The sequence below is a fragment of the Molossus molossus genome, unplaced genomic scaffold (assembly GCF_014108415.1).
Source record: "Molossus molossus isolate mMolMol1 unplaced genomic scaffold, mMolMol1.p scaffold_m16_p_15, whole genome shotgun sequence".
NCBI classification, from domain to species: Eukaryota; Metazoa; Chordata; class Mammalia; order Chiroptera; family Molossidae; genus Molossus; species Molossus molossus.
The window spans coordinates 59,215,145-59,242,404 of NW_023425350.1; the positions used below are offsets into that span (position 1 = coordinate 59,215,145).

Here is a 27,260-nt window from a genome sequence, read left to right on the forward strand (position 1 = left end):
CTCCATGCCACATTTCTCAGCCAAAGTTTATATAAGAAAATGTCACATGTAAATGTCCAAAACCCCTAGTAAATCTTTTAGGAAAATTACAAGTGGGAAAAGTCTCAAGTTACATTGCAAACACCACTGATAAACTATCAGAATGACATGTTCTTTAAAAAGAAAACAAGGGTCAACAAAGGGGACAGATGTCATTGGTGCAAAAAGAAGCATCATTGGGTTATGGTACCTCATACACATTTAAAATAGAAAAAGGTTTTAATAAAATTATTAATTGCCTGCCAATCAGAAAGTCAAGTTTTAAAATTTTTCCATTTGAACTTGATAGTTTCCTACTTATATATGTATGTTTGTATGTTTTAGAGAACTGATTGTAAGGTTGGAGTGGACACATATTGTATCATATTTGAAAAATTTTAGCCAGGTCGGATGGCTCAGTGGTTGAGCATCAACCCATGCACCAAGAGGTCTCCAGTTTAATTCCCAGTCAGGGCACATGCCCTGGTTGTGGGCAAAATCCCACATGGGGGGCAGGCAGGAGGCAGCCAACAGATGTTTTCTCTCATCGATGTTTCTATCTCTCTCTCCCTCTCCCTTCCTCGCTCTCTAAAATCAAAAAAGAAAAAACATTTACAAAAATTTTCAGTAATGGGATTTAAACTCACGAGTAGAATTTTTACACTGAATTCAGATTTTCGGGAAATACTTACAGTTGAATTCAATTGAAAAAAGCATTTTCTTTCTTTCTTTTTTATCACCCTCACCTGATTGCATCAGATTCTACCTCCATAGGTAAGTACTGGTCATTTTCATGATTTTGGAAGAAAAGAAAATGTGAGGAGATAAAATGGCTCTGAGCAGGAGGAATGTTCTGTCTACTCTTTCTGCTTCTTTCTTCCAGGAATCTCTCCCCAAATATCTTCATTATTCTCAAGCCCTATTTCCTTCATCCCCTTCTGGGCCACAGCCTCTATTAAAGGATTATTTTTGTGTGTGTGCCTTCTGCTTTTCTGGAACATAGGAACTGGACACCTGGGACTACCTAGAAAATCATAAACTCCACCTTTCCCTGAAGGAGAGTTGGTGCTGACTGTGGGGAGGGAGCTTGTGCAGGGTCATGCCAGGCTGTGACTGAAGGAGCCTCACACACTGGGAGTCCTCTGAGCTCGCTCACCTGTGTTCTTTCCCAGAGTCCTGTTCGCTCCGCTCACTTGCTAGGCTTTCATTTGGGCTCTGCCCCTTCTCAGGTCCTATTACGACAGAAATTCTCCATCTTCTCTGACAAAAGCTCTCAAGCTGGACAGTGAGTTGGGGAATAGAAAAAGTGTTCCTTTCTTGTGTCCTCCTCCCAGGTGTACATTTTATAATTTAACAAATGTGAAACATTTCAGTGTAATGGATATTAAAGCAATAGCTGTAACTCCATTTATTAAACATATCTGGTCTATTGAATGTCTATTATTTTAATTTTAATTTTTGGAAAGATTGGAATAAATATAAAATTTTTAATTCTCACCTGAGAATATGTTTATTGATTTTAAGAGGGAGGAAGGGAAGAGAAAGAGAGAGTGAGACAGTGACAGAGAAACATCCATCAGTTGTCTCCCGCATGCGCCCAGCAGAGGTTGAAAGCTGGGTCTGGGCCTGTGCCCTGAGCAGGGATCGAACCTGCGACTCTCAGCGCACAGGACAACACTATAACCCACTGAGCCACACCAGCCAGAGTATAAATATTCTTTTAAATAAATGACCTAAAACATTCATGATTGTTTGCAATGTTGTTTCTTATGATTTTCATTGAAGATAGTCATAAAGGACTTGTTTCTGGGGAAATGGCTGGAAGCAAAAAACTGGTTATGATTTTCCAGCATTTAAAGAAGTTACTGAGCAGCCAGTTTGTTTATAGACCCAAAATATGGATATTAAGTGGCCTTGTAGTCGTTGCAGATAGATTAAATATGGTAATATCTAACATGTCCTTAGGAGAACAGCAATGAGAAAAACCATGGCACACTCACATTATTATCTGGGCAAAGAAAAGCTACAAAGGAGCATTCACAATGTGAGTAGGCAAAGAGAACTTAACATGTACAACCAAAGGTACAAGAAAAACTGGAAGAATCATATTTTATCATGTCAGGTGTTGATAGTACACTAACTATATGAAACTCATTCTGGAAGTCTGCCATATTTAGGATAACTCCCCTCTCTGGGCATGCCTGTATTTTTATTCTTTCAATGATAGTAATATGGTCATTGCCAATCTCTAAGGGGAAAAAAAAGAGAGAAGGTTTCCATTTTTTTTTTTTTACATCCTTTCATCCTAATTGATTATGATGTCAAGTTTTACACACAATAGTTACTCCCTTCCTTATTCATGGTTTCTTTTTCTAAGGGTTCTGTTACTCACGGTCAACCATGATCTGAAAATATTAAATACAAAATTTCAGAAATAAGCAATTCATAGAACTTAAATCACGTGCTGTACTGAGTAGCATGGTAAAATCTCACACCACCCCACTTCATCCAGCCCAGTATGGGAAGCATCCCTTTGTCCAGGCATCCATGCTCTATGCTCTCCATGCCCGTCAGACACTCAGTAGCCTTCTTGGTTATCAGCTCCTCCTCAGCAGCTCAGCCCTTGTGTTGCAAGTAACCGTTATTTCACTTAATAGTCACATTATGTAACTTTTATTATGGTATATTTTTATGATTGTTCTATTGTATTTTCATTCATTGTTGTCAATATCTTTTGTGCCTGATTTATCAATTAAATTTTATCATAGTTATGTATATATAGGAGTAATCATAGGATCTATAGGATTTGGTACTATCTACAGTTTCAGGCATTGACTGGGGGACTTAGAACATATGCCCTGTGGATAACAGAGAAGGGTAGGCTACTGTCCTTCCAATTCTCAGTCTCAAAGTCTGTGTGGTGATTATCCCTGGGTACCTACTCAGTTTTATTACTCTCTTTCCTAATAGCACCCAGATGTTCCACTAAGAAAACCCACCTTCTTTGTCCAAGAGTAATCCTGAGGTTTCGTTGGTAATGATTATATTCCAAGATCTTAGAAAGTTTATAACTCATGTGATTCAAGTTGGATGGGATGTATTTTTGCTCCAGTGATGGTTAAAAGATCTGCAGTAATTCAGGCTTCAAGCACCAGCCCACGACATTCCCCTGGCCTTCGTGATTTGCTCAGGTTTGTCTAAATAAAAGTAAAGCTCAGGATTTTTCCTTCTGATACTGATGAGGAATCAGTAACCCCAGCGGCTGCTGGCAACTCTCTTGGGCTATAAAAGGAAACGAGTAGAGGGATAAAACATACAGATAAAAACAGAATTTGATCAAGAGAACCCCAGCTAGTCCTGACCGGTTTGGCTCAGCGTTCGAAGGTCGGCCCGCGGACCAAGGAGTCGTGGGTTCGATTCTGGAATAACAGCATCTGGTCCCACGGCTGTGGTGGTTCAGCTGCCGTTGAAGGGAGAACTCAGACTAAAACAGGAACCAGCACAAACACAGTCAGTGAACATTTCTAACCCATTTTATGACATCAACCAGGGCAGAAAATAAAGACCCGTGACACTGCACCACCATAATTTATTTAAACTGATGCAAAAGTGTTTCCACCAAAAATGTTAAATGGGTGCTTAGTCAAGGCCGTATATCTTACAAAAAGCAAAAGAAATTTAGCAAACATTGATAAAAAAAATGACTCTGCCATTTATCTCATCTACTTATTTGAGAAGCAATACTCTTACATGACAATGTGGTAGCATTCTTGGCCCAAAGGGGTAATTTTGTCAGTGGTTTCATTTGACAATTTCTTTTCTGTATTAGGGAGCTGTCCAGGTATATTTTTTCCACAGAAGAAACACATGGACAGGGATGGGCAGTGATAATATGGTAAGCAGACTCAAAAAATTATTTTTTAACTTTTTAAAAAGTTTTAATTTTTGATTACAGTTTATATTCAATATCATTTTATATTTATTTTTTCATTCAAAGAGTAATAGTGCAAATCCTGCCAGACATTGAAGTCCTTCCAATTCCAACCTTATTGAAGCCAGAATGTTTTAAAGCCCAAAGACAGAAGACCTGCTGGGTCCATCCTCACGATTGACCTCCAGGAACAAAACAACACATAGTTCAGTGTACCAGGGCTCCCACTCAGACAGTTTGCCAGCCAACCATGGCAAGGTAAGTATATAAGTATATAAGTAAAAAGGTATGTATTTTAATTATGTTTTACCCTAATTTTTAAAAATATGTTTTCGTTGATTTATAGAGAGAAGAAAGAGAGAAACATTGATCAGCCACTTCCTGCATGCCCTGCAGCAGGCATCAAGCCCACAACTTGGGCATGTGCCCTGACTGGGAATCAAACCACAACCTTCTGATCAATTGGAGGATGCTCAAGTCACCTGAGCCACACTAGCCAGTGCAGGTGAAACGAGGCAGAGATAAGACCCACAAAGTCTCCTCCTCAACCAGTTTCCTCCTCTTCACTGTTAGTCATCATACATGAAGCACACAAGACAAAAAATTGCAGACTAAATTTTATTTTTGTTCTTTGAAAACTCAGGTTGTAGAATTCAGAGAAGAGACTGAAATGAAGGTGGGAAGGAGGGAAGGTCAGAATGAGATGGTCAGGTTTGAGGTGAGGAAAGAATATTCTCTTCCTGGGTGAATCTTCTCACTTGGTCCTCTGTCCATGATGAGCTACATATGAAATTCAGGTCATTGACTCCCACCTGACCTAAACCTTGAACTTGCAGACATAGGGTAACTTCTCATGACAGTTATAATCTCTCCATGACAGATATCCTAGAGAGACAAAAGAGTTACGGTGAATGTGGCTGGTGGAGCTTGTGACCCAATAGAGAGGCATCCCAGACTCTGGCCTAGAATTCAAAACCCCTCCTGCCTGAAGGTTAGGCCCAGAAATAGGGGACGAGGGGATGGAAAAGTTGGCCAGAGGTAGCTACTTTCTTTCTTACCTGAGTTTCGTGACAAGCTCCCACAGTAGCCAGCATTTGAGGTGGATGGGGGCTGTCTCTCCCAGGCATAGTAATTCATCACATCATTGTTACTCCACTCCCATCCACCTGCATTGGGCTCATAGCCCTAGAGAGTAAAGAATAGAGCCAAATGAGGTTGATTGGCTATTAGAGTTTTTGCATAACCCTCTGTGATGGATACTTGATTGCCTCCTCAGCACCATGAAACTTAGTCTGCTATTCCAGATGTTGCCACAGAGCACTCATCTGGAAAATTCTCCCTAATGACTTGATGTTATTGGGAAAATCCCAAAGCCAGCAATCACAAACACCAATGATACCACTCAGAGTAACATGTCACTGCTTGGACAATAGTTGGTGCATTTGCAATTAATCTCTCAGCCTCAAAGCCAATGTCTGTTCTACAGGACCAAAATGCACCTTATTTTTGTTTAGAATTCCCTCAGCACAGTATGTATAGATTCAATACATTCAAAGAACTGAATTACAAGCTTCATGTGTAAATTGTGCAAAAAGCTTGACAGCAAATAGATAAATTTCAACTGGACATAGGTTCATCTACAAAACTCAGCAAAATTATTCCATCATTTATGGACCACAGTGGTGCCTCCCACGATACTTATCCCAAAGGATGGAGTGAAGATGAAGAAATTCCAGGCACTTTTATTTGGGAAGATAAAGGTCTCCATTGCCACCTGTGTCCCCACCTGACCTCAAATCTCTACCTTTAACCCAAGTATACCCTAAAATCCCTGACCTCCAGGCCTCTCTATTATATTTTCTACAGAGACACAGGGAACTGGGAGTAGGCCTGGGTAACAATAGCATCTAGAAAGGTAACAGACAGGAGATGTTATCACACCTGTGTGGGATCATGGAGCCCAATCCAGACGTACGAGAAGGCGTTCAAATCATTCTTGACCACAGAGGCCACGAAGGACGCCTCAGCCCCACTGAGCACAGACGCAAGGAATCCTGAAGACCGTTTCTGGCAGGCAATCTGTGTGGGGTAACGACGACACTGAGGAGGTGCTTGAGATGTCAGTGTGGGAAGTGCAGGGCTAATGTAGGAGAAGAGGTGTGTGTGCAAAAGATGAGGGTGCTCATTCTCACTCCCAAGAAACTCTGGAGAATGCAGACCCCTGCCTCACCTAATGTATTTCCCCTTATCAACTCTAATTATAAAAGAACCTACTCACACTTGCATCATTCCAAGATTTTGGTGTCCTAAAGAAGGCATAGCAGAAGGAGCGAAAAGCATAGGAGCCTTGGGGACAGTTGGCCCTTGGGGTGATAACTTCCTTTTTGGAATCTTCACCTGGGGTAGAAGGGAATAAGGGAGAGAAGGGGTGAAACAAAGTGTGGGGATGGTGTTGGAAAGAGATATTGGGGAATATCTGTGAGCCAGTGCATGGGGAAATGACATCAAACTCTTGACTACCTCACCCTTGGATTTCGTAGCCTTGAACCAGCCCCATCAAATGAAGGACCATCTCTTTGTTCTACTCTTCCCCTTTATTCAAAAGTCCAACACTTTCCCCGCTCTGAGCTGACTGCTCTCACACTGAGTCCTCCAATCAGTCTTCCCCTTATCTCACTACTGACCCTTCACACTTTCTCCTTCACCCTGCCAGTATAAACTAAAGTCCACTGACAAAATGCAAATTATCTTATTCCATCCTTAATGGACCACAGTGGTGCCTCCCACCGCGACTTAACCCAAAGGAAGGAGTGATGATGAAGAAATTCCAGGCAGTTTCATTGAGAAGATAAAGGTCTCCATTGCCACCTGTGTCCCCCAGGAGGCTCCCTCCTCTTCTTGGCCCTGAGCACTCACAGGGAACCCAGTGCTAGAAGCAGAGAAACCTCACCTTGAACCTGAGTTAGGAGCATGAGGCAGGAGAGCAGCATCCAGGACATGCTGGGCAGGGTCATGGTGGGCAGCATCGCGTCTGTGACTTGAAGAAGCAATCAGAAATCATTAAAGCAGTGTGGTCAGAGAGAGGGCATGCAGGGAGCCCTCTGTCCTCCCCCCTGTCTTTTCCTTTGGCTAGTCTTCCACAAATAATTGATCTTGGTCACATCCATCCCCTTCTATGATTCTGGAAACAATGGGAGAATCTGTACACCCTACTACCCCTGAGACAGATGCTCTTTGAAGACGAGCATCCTCCAATAGCTTCTCGCAAGAGTGCGAGGTTGGCCCCTGCCATGGCTCTCACCTTCTCTCAGCTCCCACTTACCTGTCGGTGGGTGTTTGCGATGACTGCTCAAGTCAGAAAAGACTAGGCTTTTATAAGAGGATCTGAGGGTGGGGCCCTGAAATGAAAAACAGGGATGTGGAGCCAGGACAGGGATCTCAGAAAAGGTCTTGGCATTGGATCAAGGAGGTTTGTGTCCTGGGTAGTGGACTTCCCGGGAACAGCTGGGAATTGTCCCAGTTGTTTCTTTCCTCTTAGCAGGCCAGCACTCTGCCCAGAAACAGATGAAGTTTGCCCTTTTTTTTGCCCTTGCTTGTTATGGGCCTGTGCCACAATGTGGTATTAAACTTTTAAAGGGGACATTTACTGGAGTAGTTCTTTTGGTTGATATTTCAAGAACTCGCTACTATAAGCATGCATATGCTTTTCTTTCTGTCTTGCATAGTAAAATTAAATCAATGATGGTCTACAAGAGGAGATCAGTATGAGAATTACAAGTGTCACATTTTAGTGAAGGCATAGAAACAACTTAAGCTAAGCGTACCACTGAGGGTTCAGAGTTGCCTCTTAAACAGAGTAGCCAGTTTTAAAGAAAATCATCATTTATTCAGAATCATCTAATAACTCAATGGAAGAGTCAAGATCTAAAGAATATCATGTGGATAAACTTGCTTCACCAGTCATCTGAGAGCTGGAGCTTCTCTGATGGATAATGATGATATTGTGATAGAACTGGAGGCAATTAAGGAATTAAAATCTAAGGATGACAAAGTCAAATGATGCAGAGACAAAGAAAGAATGAAAAAGGATTAGAGGGGTCAGAGCAGGAGCCAGGTAAAATTGGAGACAACATCCTGTATTGCATGTTAGTTAGACTTCTACTGCATCAAGACACTCACTACCTGAGGCTATTCACAACTTCTTGCAAGACCGTCACTGGCTGTGGATAAATATCATTGTTATTACATTCTTACTGGAAGGGTGGCCAGTTCATGTAGGGATACTAAGAAAAGTTTCCTAGTCAAATTTACTTTTGGGTTGGAAATTTTGGCAACTATGAGAAACAACTATGTAGTTTAGGTTCAGTTTGGTCATTCTGGGGGTAAAGTTTGGCTGGGATTTTCTACAGACCCTGACTCTCATACTATTAAAACAGGTCAGCTTCTCTGCAGTGTCTACTGTAGGGATTCATAGTGCGATCATTAAATTTAGCTCAAATGGATTCATGTCCTCACAATCCAAAAATCAAAGACCCTACAAATAATCTAATAAGCAGCATAGCCAACATATCCTTTTGTTAAACAAAAATAGTAAATTACTTTACAAACATATGCCAAAGTATGTAAGTAGAAAGCCATAACTAAAGGAGAGTTCAGTGGAAATTAAAGTTTAAAATAATAGATTATGCAAATATGATAGTTAAAATGATTTAAAAAGTAACCTTGCTACATTAAAAACACTACTTGAGAAGAAGTTAATAATAACAGTCACAAATACAGAGTGGCATGTTCTTGAATTCCTGAAAAATTCAGTGTCATGGAGAATAAAAAACATTTTAGATTAAAAAAAACCTAAAGAGATATAAAAACTTAATCTAGTGAGTAAATTTTAATTGGGCCTTTATTAATAAAGTAAGTCATTTGAGGGACATTTGCAAAATACAGTATTTTGCGATGCTGGACTTCTAAATTTTCTTTCAGTTAAGTGAAGAATTTCCTTATGGTTTTAATGTTTATGGTGAAGTATTTAGAAATAAAGTGTCATGATGTCTGCACTTGCTTTTAAATTATTTTTAAAAATATGTGTGTGTGTGTGTGGAGAGAGAGAGAGAGAGAGAGATGGGCCAAGGACAGAGAAGCAAAGCAAATATTATAAAATGATAACATTTACTGAATCTAAGTGGAAGACATAGGGTGTTATTTATTCTATTCTTTGAACTTTTTTGTATGATTAAAATTTCCAAATAGAAAGTTATAGTTTAACTTACATGTTCCTTATCTATAATAACACATATTTTTCCATCATTACCATAAGCTAGAAATAGCAAAATAGAGCAATCATATGTATGTACAATCATATGTACATATATCCATTAGAAAGACATTTTAAGAATTAAAATAAAATATTAAAGTATTATAAATAAATAACAAAATATCTGGAATGTTTCATAGTCAAGGTACCTGATTTTTGTCTATGTAAACCCATAAGCAAATAAAAAAAAAGGAAATTAATATCAAATACTCAATATTCAAATATCGATATTCTGTCTTCAACCTGAAAAAAGAAATCATGTCTTCAGAGTAAAATGTTTGGTTATCAGACTCCACCCTTCAAACAGAGCTTAAACACTTTTGAGGATAGAGAACGTCTGAGTCATTCACTTATTTGTAAGGAGCAGAATAAAGGTGGCTGCCTATGATCTTATACTTTTCAAGCTGTCTGGGTTTCCTAGCCTCTCAATTTTCCCCATTACCAGGTAGAAGGCAGTTAAGTTCAGATCCTCCCATGAGGAGTTGTTAAAAATCACCTTTGTTTTATTTTTACTTGAAATAAAGTGATATTTATAATAAACCTTAAGGTGATAATATCCCTAACCACAGTGTAAGACTTGTGTTTCACATCACAACTCACCACACTCAGTAAAATGTAGTTGCTTTTGTTTTATTCGTAGCTGTTCTTCCTAGTAATCCTCATGAACCAGGCACTGGGAAGTGTGTTCAAATACTAATGTTTTTTTCTTTTTAATTAATTATTTTTGTTACAGATGTTTCTCCTTTTTTCTCCATTGACACCCTCCTCCCCATCCCCCCCATCTCCAGCTTTGTTGTCCATGTCCATCGGTTATGCGTACATGCATATAAGTTCTGTGATTTATCTCTTCCCTCCCACCCCACCCCCTCTTTTGAGGATTGTCAGTCTGTACCTTACTTTTTAAAAAGTCTCCTTTACAGTATTTACAGTCCACTACTTGGTGGTAAAGGAGTAATGTTTACTCTTGGAAATCCAAGGCTAACCTGTAAGAAGCTGTTTTTCTAAAAGATAAGGTGTTCAACCTGTACTTTTGATTCCAGGTTCTCTTCCAAGTTCAACAATATTAATATTTGCAGATAAGGCTCAATACGGTTATTCCTAGAATTAGCACAATGAGGAAATGATTACTTTTATGAATCCAGTACATCTGTTCCAAGAACGGCAAAATGTGAGGAGTTCCAGGAAGACGACTTGGCACTGCCCACGTCAACAACAGTCTTGAAACGTATTTTACTGGAGATTTGTCACTAAAGTGCACCCCTTTTGGATACATTAACCGAATATCCAGAATGTTGCTTTCGTCTTTTGGTCTTATCCTAAGCTTATCAGAAGAAATGGGAAAGGGGTAATAAAATGAGACCCGATGTACTTTGTGAAACAAGGTAGATTGGTCAAACCTCAAAGTCCCTGAAACTTGTACGGTGAATTATGGAAGCACTGGAAAGCTAATACCATAGTTGCGGGAATTTGTTTAGCCATATATAAGTAATGAACAGTATGATCTGTATAGTTACTGAGGGCAATAAACTTTTTATAAGGGAGCTGTCAGTTTTGATTTGGTGTGAATGTCTCACATTGGTCTTGGAACAGTTCACTGTTGTATATCATGTTAGTTCTTCTAATATATCTATTGTGTAATCTATAAAAATGATTGGCTGTTATTAATTTTTCTTTTAGAATAAGCTAGGTATAATTCAGTGATTGTCTAATAAGGAATCATAATTCAGTGATTACCATCAATTATGTTTATTTGATGGTGGTAACTGCACATCTGAACTGCAATCCACCATTCACATTTCTTTTGGCAACTAATAAAAATATTGCATAGCTGTGTTGCTTTTCTTTTTGCGATCAGTTATTTTTATGATACAGAAAACACTTCACAAACATGTGTACTTACCATGTAGAATAAACAGTGATCATACCTTGCCATTTTTCTTCATGTTTTCACTTTTTAAGAAATAAAGAAGCACCCTGGCTGGATGGCTCAGTTGTTTGGAGTGTCGTCCCATACACCAAAAACGATTGCAGGTTTGATTCCCAGTCAGTACACATGCCTAGGTTGCAGGTTCAATCCCCAGTCAGTGTGCTTATGAAAGGCAACCTATGGGTGTTTCCTTCCCTCCCTTTCTCTCTCTCTCTCCCCGCCCCCCCTCCCTGTCTCACCCTCCAGTGAAGAGCAAATAAAGAAATAATATAAGAATAGTTTATTTATATCATTCCACAGTCTCCTTTCTCTAATTATTTTTCCATTATAAATTTTCCAATCATTCTTCGAATTTAGGTTTTTAATCATCTATTACATGTAGATATATCAATCAACAATGTGTCATATTATTTCCTCTTTCTAGATTTATATACATGTATCATATTTTATGTACCATTCTGGAATTTTTTTGTTCCTTTTATCTTAGGCTTTACTATTAATTTTGTTATTCCCTTCTTCTGACATCTGCTAATTCTTCCCCAATATTTCCTCACATTCTTCCCCTTGTCTGGTCTTCGACACACAATGATTCTCCAATAGTTTCACACAATTTATAAAGGCAAAAAGCTCAGCAATATACATTTCTCTCAATGTCACTTTCCTAGTACTGATGCTTTGGTCTGTCCATGCTGGCTGCTTAGAACGTGATTGAAGGCTGGACCAGGAACAAAGGATCTCATTTGAGTGAGGTCCCTGCATCTGGGCAAAGACTCATCTTTCAAGTGAAGAAGAAGAGAACAGTGACAGATTCATCTCTCTAATGTGAACAAATACCATCTAGGTTAAGAATTTTAATACTTAATAAAGCCTACTATGTTGGCTTTATATAAAATTAGTGAAGATGCTTTCCCTACTATCTGCATCTCTGGCTGTAGGATTTATGAATATGAAAATCAGAAAACCTTAATATGTAAAGGTCAATGGATTCACTGTGATATAGCCAGCCATTGCATGTTATTACTGATAAGGTGATCTGGTCAGAATTGTAACTTGGATTCATAATTCATTCATATAAGTAATCTACTGAAGGCATTTGTTGATATGAATAAAAATCTATAAACTACAAAAGGATAAATTAACAATATAGCTTACATTAAAATAAAATACTTCACTAATATAAAATATTTAACAAAATAAGCAAAATCAAAAGACAAACCTAAGAACAATCATTTTCAACTTATTCCAAAAATTACCAAATATATAATGATTTGCTATACATCGATCTTAAAAGATTCACATCTCAATGAAAAATTGTAGAGAATATGAATAGTTCACAGTAAAGAAAATACAGTTTTCTTTAAAAACTGTTTTTTTTTCTTTATTGATTTTAGAGAGAGAGGAAGAGAAAGGGAAAAAGAGATAGAAACACTGATGAGAGAGAACATCAATTGGCCACCTCCTGCCTGCCCTCCATTGGGGATCTGACCCCCAAGCTGGGCATGTGACCTGACAGGAAATTGAACTGGTGATCTCTTGGTGCATGGGCCGAAACTCAACCACTGAGCCACACTGGCTAGGCTATAGTTTTCTTTTATTTATTTTTCTAAATAATTTTTTTTTGTTCAGATGTTTCTCCTTTTTTTACACCATTGGCACCCTCCTCCCCATCCCCCACGCCCCGTCCCCGGCTTTGTTGTCCACGTTCATTGGTTATGTATACATGCATATAAGTTCTGTGGTTTATCTCTTCCCACCCCCACCACACCCTCTTTTGAGGGTTGTCAATCTGTACCCTACTTCCACATCTCTGGGTCTATCATATTCCTCAGACTGTAATGTCCATTATATTCCGTATGTAAGTGAGATCATGTGGTATTTGTCTTTTTCTGCTTGGCTTGTTGTTTCACTTAGGATAATACTTTCTAGGTCCCTCCATGTAACCTCAAAGGATAAGAGATCTTTCTTTCTTACAGCTGCATAGTACTCCATTGTGTATACGTACCACAGCTTTTTTATCCATTCGTCTACTAAAGGACACTTGGGCTGTTTCCAGATCTTAGCTATTGTAAATAGTGCTGCTGTGAACATGGGGGTACATATATTCTGTCTGATCGGTGTTTCAGGCTTCTTAAGGTATATTCCCAAAAGTATGATCACTGGGTCAAATAAAAGTTTAATTTTTAATTTTTTGAGGTAACACCATAGTGTTTTCCATAGTGGCTGCACCAGTCTGCATTCCCCCTAACAGTGTACTAGAGTCCCCTTTTCTCCACACCCTCACCAACACTTGTTGTTTGATGATTTATTGATGGTGGCCATTTTGACAGGTGTGAGGTGATACCTCATTGTTTTAATTTGCATCTCTCTGATGATTACTGATGTTGAGCATTTCTTCATATGTCTCCTGGCCATTTGTATGTCCTGTTTGGAGAGGTGTCTATTCAGCTTCTCTGCCCATTTTTTAATTGGGTTCTTTGTCTTCCTTTTGTGGAGTTGTATGAGTACTCTATATATTTTGGAAATTAACCCCTTATCTGATGGATCATTGGCAATGATGTTCTCCCATACAGTGGGTAGCCTTTCCATTTTGATGATTGTATCTTTCGCTGTGCAGAAGCTTTTGAGTTTGATGTAGTCCCATGTGTTCATTTTCTCCTTTGTTTCTATTGCCTTAGGTGATGTGTCAGTAAAAATTCTGCTGCGTATGATGTCTGAAATTTTGTTGCCTACAGTCTCTTCTAGGATTTTTATGGATTCATGAGTTACATTTAAGTCTTTTATCCATTTTTAGTTTATTCTCATGTAGGGTGTAAGTTGATGGTCTAGTTTCATTTTTATGCAAGTAGCTGTCCAATTTTCCCAGCACCATTTATTAAAGAGGCTGTCTTTACTCCACTGTATGCTCTTGCCACCTTTGTCAAATATTAATTGAGCATATTGCACTGGGTCCATTCCTGGGTTCTCCGTTCTGTTCCACTGGTCTATATGCCTGTTCTTGTGCCAGTACTAGGCTGTTTTGATTATAGTCGCTTTGCAGTATAACCTGATATCTGGTATTGTGATCCCACCTACTTTGTACTTCTTTTTCAAAATAGCTGTGGCTATTCGGGGTCTTTTTTGGTTCCATATGAACTTTTGAAGTATTTGTTCTAGTTCGGTGAAATTTGCCGTTGGTATTTAGATGGGGATTGCGTTGAATCTATAAATTGCTTTTGGTAGTATGGACATTTTAATGATGTTAATTCTTCCAATCCATGAATAGGGTATGTGCTTCCACTTTTTTATATCATCATCTATTTCTTTTTTCAATGTCCTGTAGTTTTCTGCAAATAGGTCTTTTACTTCTTTGGTTAAGTTTATTCCGAGGTATCTTAATTTTTTTGCCACGATGGTAAATGGGATTGTTTTTTCAGTTTCTCTTTCTGTGCATTCATCGTTGGTGTATATGAATGCCGTCAATTTCTTCACATTAATTTTGTGTCCTGCTACTTTGCCAGATGCATTTATTAAGTGTAGTAGATTTTTGATGGAGTCTTTAGGGTTTTCTATGTATAATATCATGTCATCTGCAAATAATGACAATTTCACTTCCTCCTTTCCATTTTGGATCCCTTTTACTTTTTCTTCCTGTCTGATTGCTGTGGCTAAGACTTCCAGTACTATGTTAAAGAAGAGTGGTGAAAGTGGGCATCCCTGTCTTGTTACTGTTCTTAAGGAAAATGTTTGTAGTTCCTGCCATTGCGTATGATGTTGGTTGTAGGTCTTTAATATGTGGCCTTTATTATGTCGAGATATGATTCCTCTATTCCCACATTGCTGAGCATTTTTACCAGAAATGGATGCTAGATTTTGTCGAATGCTTTTTAAGCGTCTATTGATATGATCATGTGGTTTTTATTCTTCATTTTGTTTATGTGGTGTATCACATTTATTGATTTGCGAATATTGTACCAGACTTGCATCCCTGGAATAAATCCCACTTGGTCATGGTAAATAATTTTTTTGATGTATTACTGGCTCCTATTTGCTAGTATTTTGTTCAGGATTTTGGCATCTATGTTCATCAGAGATATTGGCCTGTAGTTTTCTTTCTTTGTAATGTGTTTTTCTGGTTTAGAAATTAGATTTATGCTGGCTTCATAAAACAACTTTGGAAGTCTTTCTTCTTCTTGGATTTTTTGAAATAGTTTGAGGAGAATGGGTGTTAGTTCTTCTTTGAATGTTCGGTAAAACTTCCCCGTGAAGCCATCCCGGCCTGGGCTTTTGTTTGCTGGGAGAGTCTTGATTATATCTTCAATTTCTTCTGTTGTTATTGGTCGGTTCAAGTTTTCTACCTCATTCTGGTCCAGTTTAGGGAGACTGTGTTTCTAGAAATTTGTCCATTTCGCTTAGATTGTCGAATTTGTTGCCATATAGCTGTTCATAGTAGCTGTTAACGATCTTTTGTATTTCTGCGGTGTTGGTTGTTACTTCTCTTCTTTCATTTCTGATTTTGTGTATTTGGGTTCTCTCTCTTTGTTTCTTAGTGAGTCTAGCTTAGTGTCCATCAATCTTGTTTATCATTTCAAATAACCAGCTCTTTGTTTCATTTATCCTTTGAATTGTTTTTTTTTTTTTTTTTTTTTTTTGTCTCTATGTCATTTATTTCTGCTCTAATCTTTACTATTTTCTTCCTTCTACTTGCTCTGGGGGTTTTCTTTTTGTTTTCTATCTAGTTCTTTAAGTTGTGAGGTTAGACAGTCAATTAGAAATTTTTCTTGTTTCTTGGGGTAGGCCTGTAGTGCTACGAACTTCCCTCTCAGAACTGCTTTCGCTGCATCCCATAGATTTTGTGTTGTTGTGTGTTCATTTTCATTGTTTTCCAGGAAGTTTTTAATTTCTTCCTTGATTTATTTGGAAACCCATTCATTGTTCACTAACATGCTATTTAGCCTCCATGTGTTCAAATGTCTTTGCATGTTCTTGTGGCAATTGATTTCCAGTTTCATGCCATTATGATCTGAGAAGATGCTTGATATGATTTCAATCTTTTTGAACTTGATTTAGTTTGTGTCCTATCATATGGTCTACCTTTGAGAATGTTTCATATGTACTTGAGAATAATGTGAATTCTGTAGTTTTGGGGTGTAATTCTCTGTAGATATTTATTAAATTCATTTGGTCTAGTGTTTCACTTAGAGTCTCTGTTTCCTTGCTAATTTTTTGTATAGAGGATATATCCAGTGGTGTAAATGGGGTGTTGATGTCCCCTCTTATGATTGTATTGCTATTGATTTCTCCTTTTGAAGTCCTCCAGAAGATTTTTAATATATTTTGGTGCTACTATATTGGGTACATATATGTTTATCAAGGTTATATCTTCCTGTTGGATAGATCCTTTCAATATTATGTAGTGGCCTTCTTTGTCTCTAGTTATGGTCTTCATTTTCAAATCTATTTTATCAGATACGAGTATTGCTACCCCAGCTTTTTTTGTTTTGTTTTGTTTTCTGTTTGCTTGGAAATTTTTTTTCCATCCCTTTACTTTCAACCTATGTGAGTCTTTTGTTGTGAGGTGGGTCTCTTGTAAACAACATATAGATGAGTCATGCTTTCTTATCCATTCAGCAACTCTGTGTCTTTTTATGGGAGCATTCAGTCCATTTACATTTAAGGTCATTATTGATATGTACTTATTTATTGCCATTTTTGTTTAGTTTGGTTCTATTTTTCTTCCTATTTTTTCTACTAATTACAGCAGTCCTTTTAACATTTCTTGAAGTGCTGGTTTGGTGCTGATGTATTCCCTTAGCCTTTTTTTTTTGGTCTGGGAAGCTCTTTATTTGACCTTCTATTATGAATGATAGCCTTCCTGGGTAGAATAGTCTTGGATTCAGATCCTTGTTTTTCATGACCTTGTTTACCTGATGCCATTCCCTTCTGGCCTGTAGTTTTTCTTGTGAGAAGTCAGCTGAGAGTCTTATGGAGTTTCCTTTGTAGGTAACCTCTTGTTTATCTCTTGCTGCTTTTAGGATTCTCTCTTTGTCTTTAATTTTTGGCATTTTAATTACTATGTGTCTTGGTGTGGGCCTGCTTGTGTTCTTCTTACTTGGAGCTCTCTGTGCTTCTTGAACTTGAATGCCTTCTTCCTTCAGCAAGTTAGGGAAATTTTCTCTCACTTTTTCTTTGAATATATTCTCTAACCCTTGCTCATTTCCTGCTTCTTTGGGGACTCCTATGATGCAAATATTATTACATTTCCAGTTGTCCCACAGTTTTCTTAAGCTGTTTTCCTGTTTTTTTTAATCATTTTTTCCTTTTGATTTTCTGATTGGTTGATTTTTTTCTACCCTGTCTTCTAATTCGTTGTTCTAGTCCTCAGCTTCCTCTACTCTGCTTTTTAGACCTTCCAATGTGCTGTTTATTTCTGTTATGACATTTTTTATCTCTTCTTGGTGGTTCTTAATTTCAAATTAGTTTATTTTCAGCATCTCTATGTCCTTACTCATGCTGTTGAGCTTCCTCAAGATCATGGCTCTGAATTCTATCTCTATTGACTGGCCTAAATGCTCCACATTGATCTCATCTTTGGTGGAGGTCTCTTGTTCTTCCATTTGGCTTTTGTTTCTGTGTTTCACCATTTGGGCTATCACAGTGGGCTTTGGAGCCTGTTAAGTTTTCTCTGTGAGTCTTGGTGTTCTGCTGTTTGTGGCTACCTCTCCTGGGATTAGATGAGTGGGGGAGGACTCATGTTAAACACCATTGTCAAGTCTCACTTTCCTGGTTAAGGTTGCTAGCCCCGGAAAGGATCTGTTATCCTCTAGCTTTTTGCCTGGAGGCTTGCAGTAGAGGTTTCTTGAAGAGTTTTGGGTTATTAGTTAATTGAAATACTCCCTCAGGTGCTCAGCGTAAGGAGATTTCCCAAGGGTGGAGCAGATGCTGGTTGTTAGTGAGCCTCAATTAGCATTTCAGTGGCCCACAGGGTGGGATTAGATCTCCGAGGGAGGGGCTGCTTCCTCTCCCAAGAGCCCTGGGAAGGAGTACGATGGACACTGTCCTGCATGGCCGCAACTCAGCAAAAGCTCTGAGTGCCCTCCAAATCCCGAGTGTCCCCACATATTTCCAGCCCAGTATGCCCTCCCTCTGCCGGAGCCCAAGGTGAGTGGCTGTTGCTATTTTAGCCTCTGTCCTAGCTCTGCACTGTGAAGCTGCTTGGGACTTTAACCCAAGGGCGCTGCTCACAGCTAAGGCCGCTGCTGTCTGTGGGCTCCAAGACCCCCTCTCGTGCCTTTGCAATCCTACCAGGATCCAGTCAGTGTCCCTGGTTTTATGGTCCTCACAAGCTGCTTTTCTGTTTCATTTTCTCGTCGATCTGTCTGTGTTTAGTTGTAGGTCCAGTTTGGTCCTGGGTGAAGGTCTGTGTAGCTTCAGTACACTCTGCCGCCATTTTGGAATCCCTGGTGTGTTTTCAAATAAAACTTTTATAGATCTTCTAAGTCTTGAGGAAGCTCTCTGGTCCAGAGTGGCCAAGGAGAAAGCAAGGCAGATGAAGACCTCCAAGCGCCAAGCCACCATCGCTGGGAGAGGACAGAGGGGACCCAGAACATAATCTGCACGTGACCACTCAAGGAGTAGGTTTAGATGGAGTGCAAGAAAAGCTATAGTTTTCTTTTAAACATACAAAAATATAATCAAATAAGTTATCAATATGTCCACATATAATGAAATAGTTGCAAAAAGTCTTCATATATGAAATGAGGGAAGATAAATTAGTGTCATGCCTCCCTCCACATAGGGCAATTTGGCCACATCTATCAAAATTTTAAAATGTACATACCTTTTGATTCTAGAGGTTTTCTTCTTGATATTTATTGTTTGAACATAATCACATACATGCAAAATTAAGTATGTTCAAGATTGCTTATTAGGAGACTATTAGTAATTGTGGAAGATTAGAAATAGCCTAAATATGATTCAAAAGATCAGAATAAACAACGGTATCTACATTCAAACACGGATCCACAGCTCTTAAACCTGATGCACTTTAGAATGTAGAATTTTTGGATTAAAAGATTCTATGGTAAGTGTATACTGCATGGCATTACCAGACAGGACTGAGACAGCCCCTCTTTAACAACCACGTTAATTTTCTGTAGCCGTGTGCTTGGAAAATCACATAAAGTGGAACAAATAAAGACCCTAATATCTAAGAATCTTCACTTTAGGTCAGGTCAGATCTGTTCAGATAGGGTGCAATTGCAATGGTGGGTTAGGCAGAATAATGGTCCCTCTAAAATGTCCATGCCCTATCCCTTAACCTATGAGCTCCAGGTTACATCACATAATGTTAGGTTAACTATGTTGAGTTATACAACAGAAGAAACTTAACACATGGCATCAATTTTATGGACATTGAGATGGGGAGATTATCATGTATTTTCTGGGTGAAACCAATGTACTTGAGCCGTTAAAATCAGAGAAGCATCTCTGGCTAGAAGAAAAGAGAAAGAGATGTAGTAGAAGAGAAAGGCCCAGTGAAGGACTCTAAGCATCATTGCTGACTTACAGGCTGAGGGAGAAGAAAAAGATACAGATATACTTAGGGACGGAGAGAGGGAGAAAACCCACCAGGAGATGGATACCTCAGCCCTGCAAAAGTGCAGAAATGAATTCTGGTAACCACCTGAATGAGTCTGAAAATAAACCGCCTCCTCCACCCCTCCAGAGTCTCCAGAAAGAGAAACACTTTGATTTTGGCCTTGTGAAACCTGGAGCACAGAACCAGAGGTCCCTGATGTACCTAGACTTCCAGACTACAGAACTGTGAGAGAATGAATGTGTGCTAATTTAAGAGTTTAAGTTTGTGGTAATCTGCTCAGACAGCAACTGAAAACTAATGCAATCACCAAATGAGTAATAAAATACTTTGTTTTCAATGCTTTTTTTTCACTTTGTATTAAAGTGTAATATATGTGCAGACAAGTCTGTAAATGGCAAATGCAGAATTTTCCTCAAAAGGCAAATGAATGAATTTTCAAGAGGTGAGAGCATCCAGAGTCCACATCAGGAAGTAGCACACTACCAGCAACCCAGATGACCCTCTTTTGCTTTTATTTTGTTTTTCAATTGCACTTTACATTTAATACTATTTTGTATTAGTTTCAGGTATATAGCATAGTGGTTAGACAATCACACATTCTACAAAATGATCCCCTGGATATTTCAAGTACCCATCTGCCACCATAGACATTTATAATACTACTACTACTATTATTATTATTATTATTATTATTATTATTATTATTATGTTGTTGTTGTGAATAATCACCAGAGGATATACTTCTATTGATTTTTAGGTGGATTGAAGGGAGGGAGATAGAGAGAAAGTGAAACATTGATTGGCTGCCTCCCGAAGCCACTGGGGGCCATGGATTGAACTTGCAACCTTGGTACATGGCCTTGACCAAGAATCAAACCCTTGACACTTTGGTCTGTGGGCCCACACTCTAAGCGCTGAGCCAAGCTGGTCAGGGCACAATATTATTTGGTATATTTCCTATACTGTTCTTTATATCCTCATAACTATTTTGTAATTACCAATTTGTACTTCTTAATCCTTCTCCCCGTATAAAAGGAGGATATAAAAACATATTATTTGTTTGTATATTCATAAAGAAATGCTTGGAGAATAAAAAAAACAACAATAACAGAGGTGGTTACCTTCAAATATAAGTGGCGGTGGTGATGAAATTCAACAAGATGGGGCCAGAAGGAGAAGAAAACCTTTTCACTCACACACACACACACACACACACACGTATACAAATGTACATAGTTCTCAAAAGGTTGGAATGCACTACCTACTCAAAAATAAAAATAACTTTTTCAAGAGGTTAAACCTTTGCAGAGGTTGTATTTTCTTTTCTAAGCATGGTTACATTTGGCCATAGAGATTCTTCTGGGTACCAGCTGAAGTCCTGGGGCACTCCTGGATCTTAACATACTCTTGTCCTCTGTGCAACTCCCAGACACCCATCCCTTAAAAGTGGCCAGTGGGGCCTACACTCACCCTGTTGCCAGTTGCCCATGCTCAAAATGACTGTCTATGGTATAAAGCAGAAGTAGTGTCATGAAGTCTTTGCTATATTGGCCACATCTTCTGCCTTTTGCCTCTAAACCAGGGCCAGCCAGGCAGTATGCAGACCCTGGCCCTCCACTTCGTCAGCCCAGCCTTTCCTCCACTGTGGCCCATTCTTAGCAAATAGGAGAAAAAAGAAGACCTATCATCGGAGAAACCAATCAATCACTGAAGTGTCAGAGGAAAATTGGGGTCATATGATCCCCTGGAAGCCAAAGAAGTGTTTTTCCAGGATGGGATGCAGAAGAGATGTCAAGGGAAATGAGGTCCCAAAGACCTTCAGATTTAGCAACAAGAAGTCATTGGTAACCTTCCAGAGGGCAACCGTGGTGCAGTTATGGGAACTGTAGGAGAGAACACAATGTGAGGGACATGGGGCTTACTGTGGCCTCGCGATTTACCCATAAGACATATTCATGAAAGGTTCATCTATTATTACATATTAGAAGATAGTTTTATTTTTTAATTGTCACTTTATTCTTTTTCATTTGTGTGTATTGCTGACCTACAAAAATTAAAAGCAAAAGTAATGTTAACATTGTCATAAGAAAATTTAGAATAAGAAACCATAAGTCAGATTTTTCAGGTGCTTAAAGATTTCATGCAATGTGATTTTCATCTTTCACTTTGTTTTTGTGGTGTATCATGTTGATTGAATTGCATATAATGAACCATTGTTGCATCCCTGAAATAAATTCCCCTTGATCGTGTTGAAAGATCTTTTTAATGTATTTCTTGGATTTCATTTGTCACTATTTTGTTGAGGATTTTTGCATTTATGTTCATTGGGTATAATTTTATTTTTATAGTGTCCTTGCCTGGTTATGATATTAGGATAATGCTCGCCTCATAAAATGCGTTTAGAAGCATTTCCTGTTCTATTTTTTTGGAAGAGTTTGAGAAAGATTGGTGTTGATTAGTTTTTAAGTCTTTGGTAGAATTTTCAGTAAAGCTGTCTGAATAGCTATTGCAATAGTTCAGAAAATAGTGGTGCACAACTTACTTGCAGTATTGTGTGATCAGACAGGATTTAATGAGCACTTGGTAGAAACAACCCCGTGATGTAGTCATGCACATCAAGTAGCTATCTGCAAGGATCAGGAGACATCTAATAGATGCTGTCATGGAGGAACAGGAAGATTGACAGGCACAAGTCACTAAATAGAAGAACCATAATTAGTTATCAACTGAAGCAGGAAAGCGAAACACAATGTATAGAACAGGACTTAGGGGTCCATGTTTCACTTTGAGTGATGGTATAAGAAATAACTCCACCCCTCAGTCTGCTGGGTGGCGGTGGGGATTGCACTGTATCCCTGAACAGCCACGCTTTGCCGATGCCCTCTCCCTGCCTGATGGAAACCTGCTCCCAGGAAGTTCACTTTCTCAGGAGTCTCTGAACGTTGAGCCCTGAATTCTAATGGATGAATAAAAAACGTTTTCAATTATGGAGCTGATGAGTAAGGTTTTGATGGAGGAATAAAGCACTGTCTGGATTGGCAAAATCAATCCACATGGGCAGGTATAGGCCCTACCCTCCCCCAAACCAGGGACAGCAGTGGGCATTGCTTCTGTTACAAACTACAGGATCTGGGGTGGACAGCCTACATTTAGACTGTCATTTGCATCAGAGTGTGACACTGTGAATATTCCTTCATGTTTATATTGTTAAAAAAGAGAACCCCCACACCCATGGTTCATGTTGGGGCTGAGCTGTGGGGCTGGGATCCCTGAGTTAGGGTCGCCTCTGCAGCTGCAACTGGATGTTCTACATGATGATGGGAAACCAGTGACCTAATGAAAAAATCTGGCTCTGTATCTGACTTGACATATGCAGAAGTATCCTGTCAGGAAGTTTTTCTGCATGGGGTAGACTGTCAATAAACAACGGTGAGAGGAATGAATTAACCAACACTAAGGAGCCAGGGAGGGCATGGTAGAAAGGAGCCCAGGGGCGGCCCCCAGGCACGAGGATTTGCGCAGAGGTCCCACTAGGTGGGGCTGCAGCCGCAAAGGAGCCTGGCGGGTCTGGCCTCTTGGATCTCACCACTTGTGCTGATGCCCACGAGGGGGACAGGCGTGCAGGGAGGGCTCCCCGGCACCCGCCTCTGCATCCGCCAGTGTCTGCCAGTGCCCCGCGGTGGCGGAGGAACAGTTGGGGGCCGAGATTCGCTCCTGGGGAAGCCGCAGCCGCTGCCAGCCTGCTCATCTGCCCTGCGTCGGGACTGCCTTCCTGCTGGCGCTCATCTCCCGCCTGTTGCTCGGGTTCCTCTCCCTCTTCCGTAGGGGAGATGGAGCTGACATCCCTGGGGCTGCAGTGCTGGGTAAGACAACCTTAGGCAAAGTCAGCGCCATGAGTGCCCTCCCGCTCACCTGCCCCGGCCCCCCTCCCTCCCTGAGACCCTGTGGTGGGAGGGGCGGGGGCGAGCGTTCCAGCCCCCTGCTGGGAGACCCCCGGACTCTGAGTGTCGCGGTGTTAGTGGCCGCGTTGGCATCTGAAGGGTCAATTCCAAGGGTGAACTTGCGCTTGCTCTGTGGGAGCAGCCCCAGGGTTAACTCCAGCCTGTCACTTTCCCCAAAGGTGGGTCTTGGCGAGCCCATGGGTCCTGTGAGAAAGCAGGAGAATTGAGAAGCTAGGTCAAGTCCTCCTTGGGAACAAAGAGCCCCAGTGAGGGCTCCTTCCTGAACTCTGTGCCTTGCCCTGTCTTTCAGGTGCCGGTTTCTCTCATTTCCCCAGGAACCTAGATGCGCTGGTGGCTGCTGCGCTGACCAGTGGAAGCTGGGGACAGAGTTCCAGCCGGTACACAGCGGTACCCCCGTTCATTCAGCCAGCTACGATGGGGGTCTGTTTTTCCAGGGCTTCTGTCTCCAGCAGGTGAATAAGGCGGATCTGTAGTCCACAGAAAGTTAACTACCCTGACAAACAGGGCGTGGGGGTTTCTTACAAGAGGAGGGAAGGGACTGGGCAGGAGCAGAGTTTATTCCAGGCCCAGGGAAGGGGTGTCTGGGAGGGAAATCGCCCCAGGAACCCATATACAATGTGGTGTTTATTCAGCAGTGACTGAGAGCAAGGTTGATTTTTAAATTATGGTTAGTTGCTGGTGGAAAAAATAAGAGGGAAAGATTTTCAACAGTACTTAGAGGCCAGGAGTTGCCCTGACTCTGTCTTAACTGGTAGGAGCTTGTCCTTCTTAGGATGAGTTTGGAACTAAAGAGAGATGGCAGCACTTCACCTAAATTTGAGATGACATCTGGAATCCATTTGGTGTAGTTGCAGGAATAATTCAAACACAGCCTCCTTATTGGAGGAAATAGGTGTCACATGGCTCTCAGTCCTTGCACTAAAGGAGCAAAAGGGCTGAGTAAGACTCCGAGAAAAAGAGAGGAGCAGAAACCCAAATTTCCATTGAAGAATGTTGCATATAAATACACATAATTTTTTCTATTTGTTATTATATATATGGGCTTGAGATGATTGTTTCAACTAGTAGGGTAGAATGTGTATCTAATACTTCTAAAATTCATAGGAACTTTGTGCCAAGTATCCATATTAGAACTTCTGTTTGATGTGGAAAAGATCATCCTGAGTGGCTATGAACTCAGTTAATTGTACGTTTTCTGATATTTTCTTGATACAAGAATTGGAGTCTCCTTGTAAATTCTATCCTTTTGACAAGAGTGGATTAAGGGTATTACTATGAACAGTTGTACTTGTGCCAGAAAAGGAATTATGTTTCAGAAACCTAAACAAAACTTTAGTAAATCTTTGAGGATCTCAAAACAGTGTAGCTTAATATATTAATGGGCATGAACTTTGAAGTCAAGCAACCCCGGGTTTGCCATCAGGCTCTGCCACTTTGCAGTCTTGTATTCTCTTTGGGTCTTTGCTTTCTCATCGGTTAAGTGGGGAATATATGTTTCTCACAGACTTGCTCTGGGAAGTAAATGGAATGACATGTGAAGTGACTAGCATCGTGCCTGCACATAGAAGGGGCTAGGTGAATGGTAACTACTGGCATAATTTGTAGTGGGTACACTTCTTTAATGCAGAAACATTGTTTTAAAAAATATTGACAAGTGAATTAGTTGGGGTCATTTCCTTCTTTGAATCTACAACAAAATGCTTAATAGGGTCTACCAAAGGTTATAGGATAAATTTTATAGGCATTGTGTATTTTTGAGGTGATTAGTATTATAAAAAATTGTTTACATTTTTGTGAAGTGTTGATATCAAAAAGGTTAATCCAAGAGAAAGTTTATCACTGCTGAGAATTAGGAAAGGAGATATTTGGGAAGACTGTAAAAATCTGAATCTAGAATAATTTTTTTAGAGCTTATAGAAACCTTAAGTGGTCTAATTTTACCCTCATTTCATAGATGGAGCTAGAAGATCCAGGAAAAGTAAGTGAAATCCCCAAGACCACAAATCTGGTTAGTAGCAGAGATAAAATTAGAACCCTGGGCCTGTGCACTTTCCACTTTTTCTGTCTGCCTTTGTAGATCCAGCTGAGGTTAGAACTACAGAGGTGTGAATTAGAAGATCTAAACACTTTTAAAAATCTTTTTATATAGAAATATGTTCCCCTTTGAGTCTAGATAGCATTATTTAATTATTTGGGGATAAGAATGACAAAAACAGTTTTTCAAGAAAATTTGCTGTGGCTCGTGTCTAAAGTTGAACAAATCTGAAACTTCACTGTAGACATCAGCCTTCTAGTAGTCATTCTTCAAAAGTAGCTTGAGCTATGGAACATGAGGCATCCTGGTAAGGGGTAGCACTTCAAAGTCCCTTACCTGCCCCCATCCCCTCTCCCATTATTCTTTCCATGCTGACCTAGACTCTCCAAAGCCCAGTGTCCTCATTAAAAAGCTATTAAGAGTCCTGGCTGGTTTGGCTCAGTGGTTAGAATGTTGACTTGGACAAAGGAGTTTGGGTTTGCTCCCCAGCCTGTGAGTTGGGAAGAGATGAGCTCTCTCTCTCCTTATCTCTCCTATTCTTTCCTCCCTTCAACTTTATCTAAAATTCAATGAAAATAAAATGTCCTAGGGTGAGGATTAACAACAACAACAAAAAGCTGTTAGAATGCAGTAATACATTTTATTTATTTATTTATTTATTTATTTATTTATTGGTTTTTTAGAGAGAGGAAAGGAGAGGGAGAGAAAGATAGAAACATCGGTGAGAGATAACATAGACTTGTGGCCTCCTGCATGCCCCCTACTGGGGATCGGGCCCCCAGCCTGGGCATGTGTCCTGACTAGGGATTGAACCTGCGACCTCTTGGTGCATGGGTCAGTGCTCAACCACTGAGGGGACACCAGCCAGACTAGAGTGCAGTAATACATTTTAAAGTACTGACCCAGGATATTTCACTACTTCTTAAGTTTCTCAAGGATAAAGTGAATGGTCACTGAACATGGCTACAAAATGTGTTTTACACCTATAAAAATAGCTACCTAAATGTTATTTTTAGATTTTTTTCTAATTATCAAAATAACTGAGCCATTAGTAGAAATTGAAAAAGTAGAGAATAAAGCAATAGATGCCACTTATTTCCACCATCCACGGTTATATTGACATTTCAAAGTATTTCCTTTGTCTTTGTAGATGTATATATCCAAGTGCCTGTTTAATCTCCTGGGGGCCTGAGGTCTGGTCGGGCCTGGAACTCCATGTGAATTAGCACCTCCCTCCTGCCAGCCATGCCAAGGGCTGAGAGCTTCTCTTAGCTTGCTTGTGGTGATCCTTGCAGATAAGAAATCTAGTCTTTAACATAGGAAACATAGGAAAGAAACTGAAAATGAAAAAGAAAATTAGATTGTCAAAAGTGAACTTGTTCTTGAAACTGAAATCCAGGCTCCAGCCTTCTTCCACTTGGCCTCGGTGCCTGTTCAAATTATGTCTTTTCTCCCTCCAAACTTTGGATGAAACTAGTGATCTGCAGCTCTTATTGAG

At 39.8% G+C, this 27,260-nt stretch overlaps 1 protein-coding gene across 1 annotated transcript; it reads right to left on the reverse strand.

The window, feature by feature from the left end:
• Window positions 1-4,766: 4,766 nt before the first annotated feature.
• LOC118630559 (lithostathine-like) lies at window positions 4,767-6,975 on the reverse strand. Its single transcript, XM_036262425.1, has 5 exons — window positions 6,900-6,975; window positions 6,228-6,346; window positions 5,891-6,028; window positions 5,008-5,134; window positions 4,767-4,834 (listed from the first exon to the last, which is right to left on the reverse strand). Exons 1-5 carry the CDS (start codon window positions 6,973-6,975, stop codon window positions 4,767-4,769), a joined length of 528 nt encoding a protein of 175 aa, XP_036118318.1.
• Window positions 6,976-27,260: the final 20,285 nt, after the last annotated feature.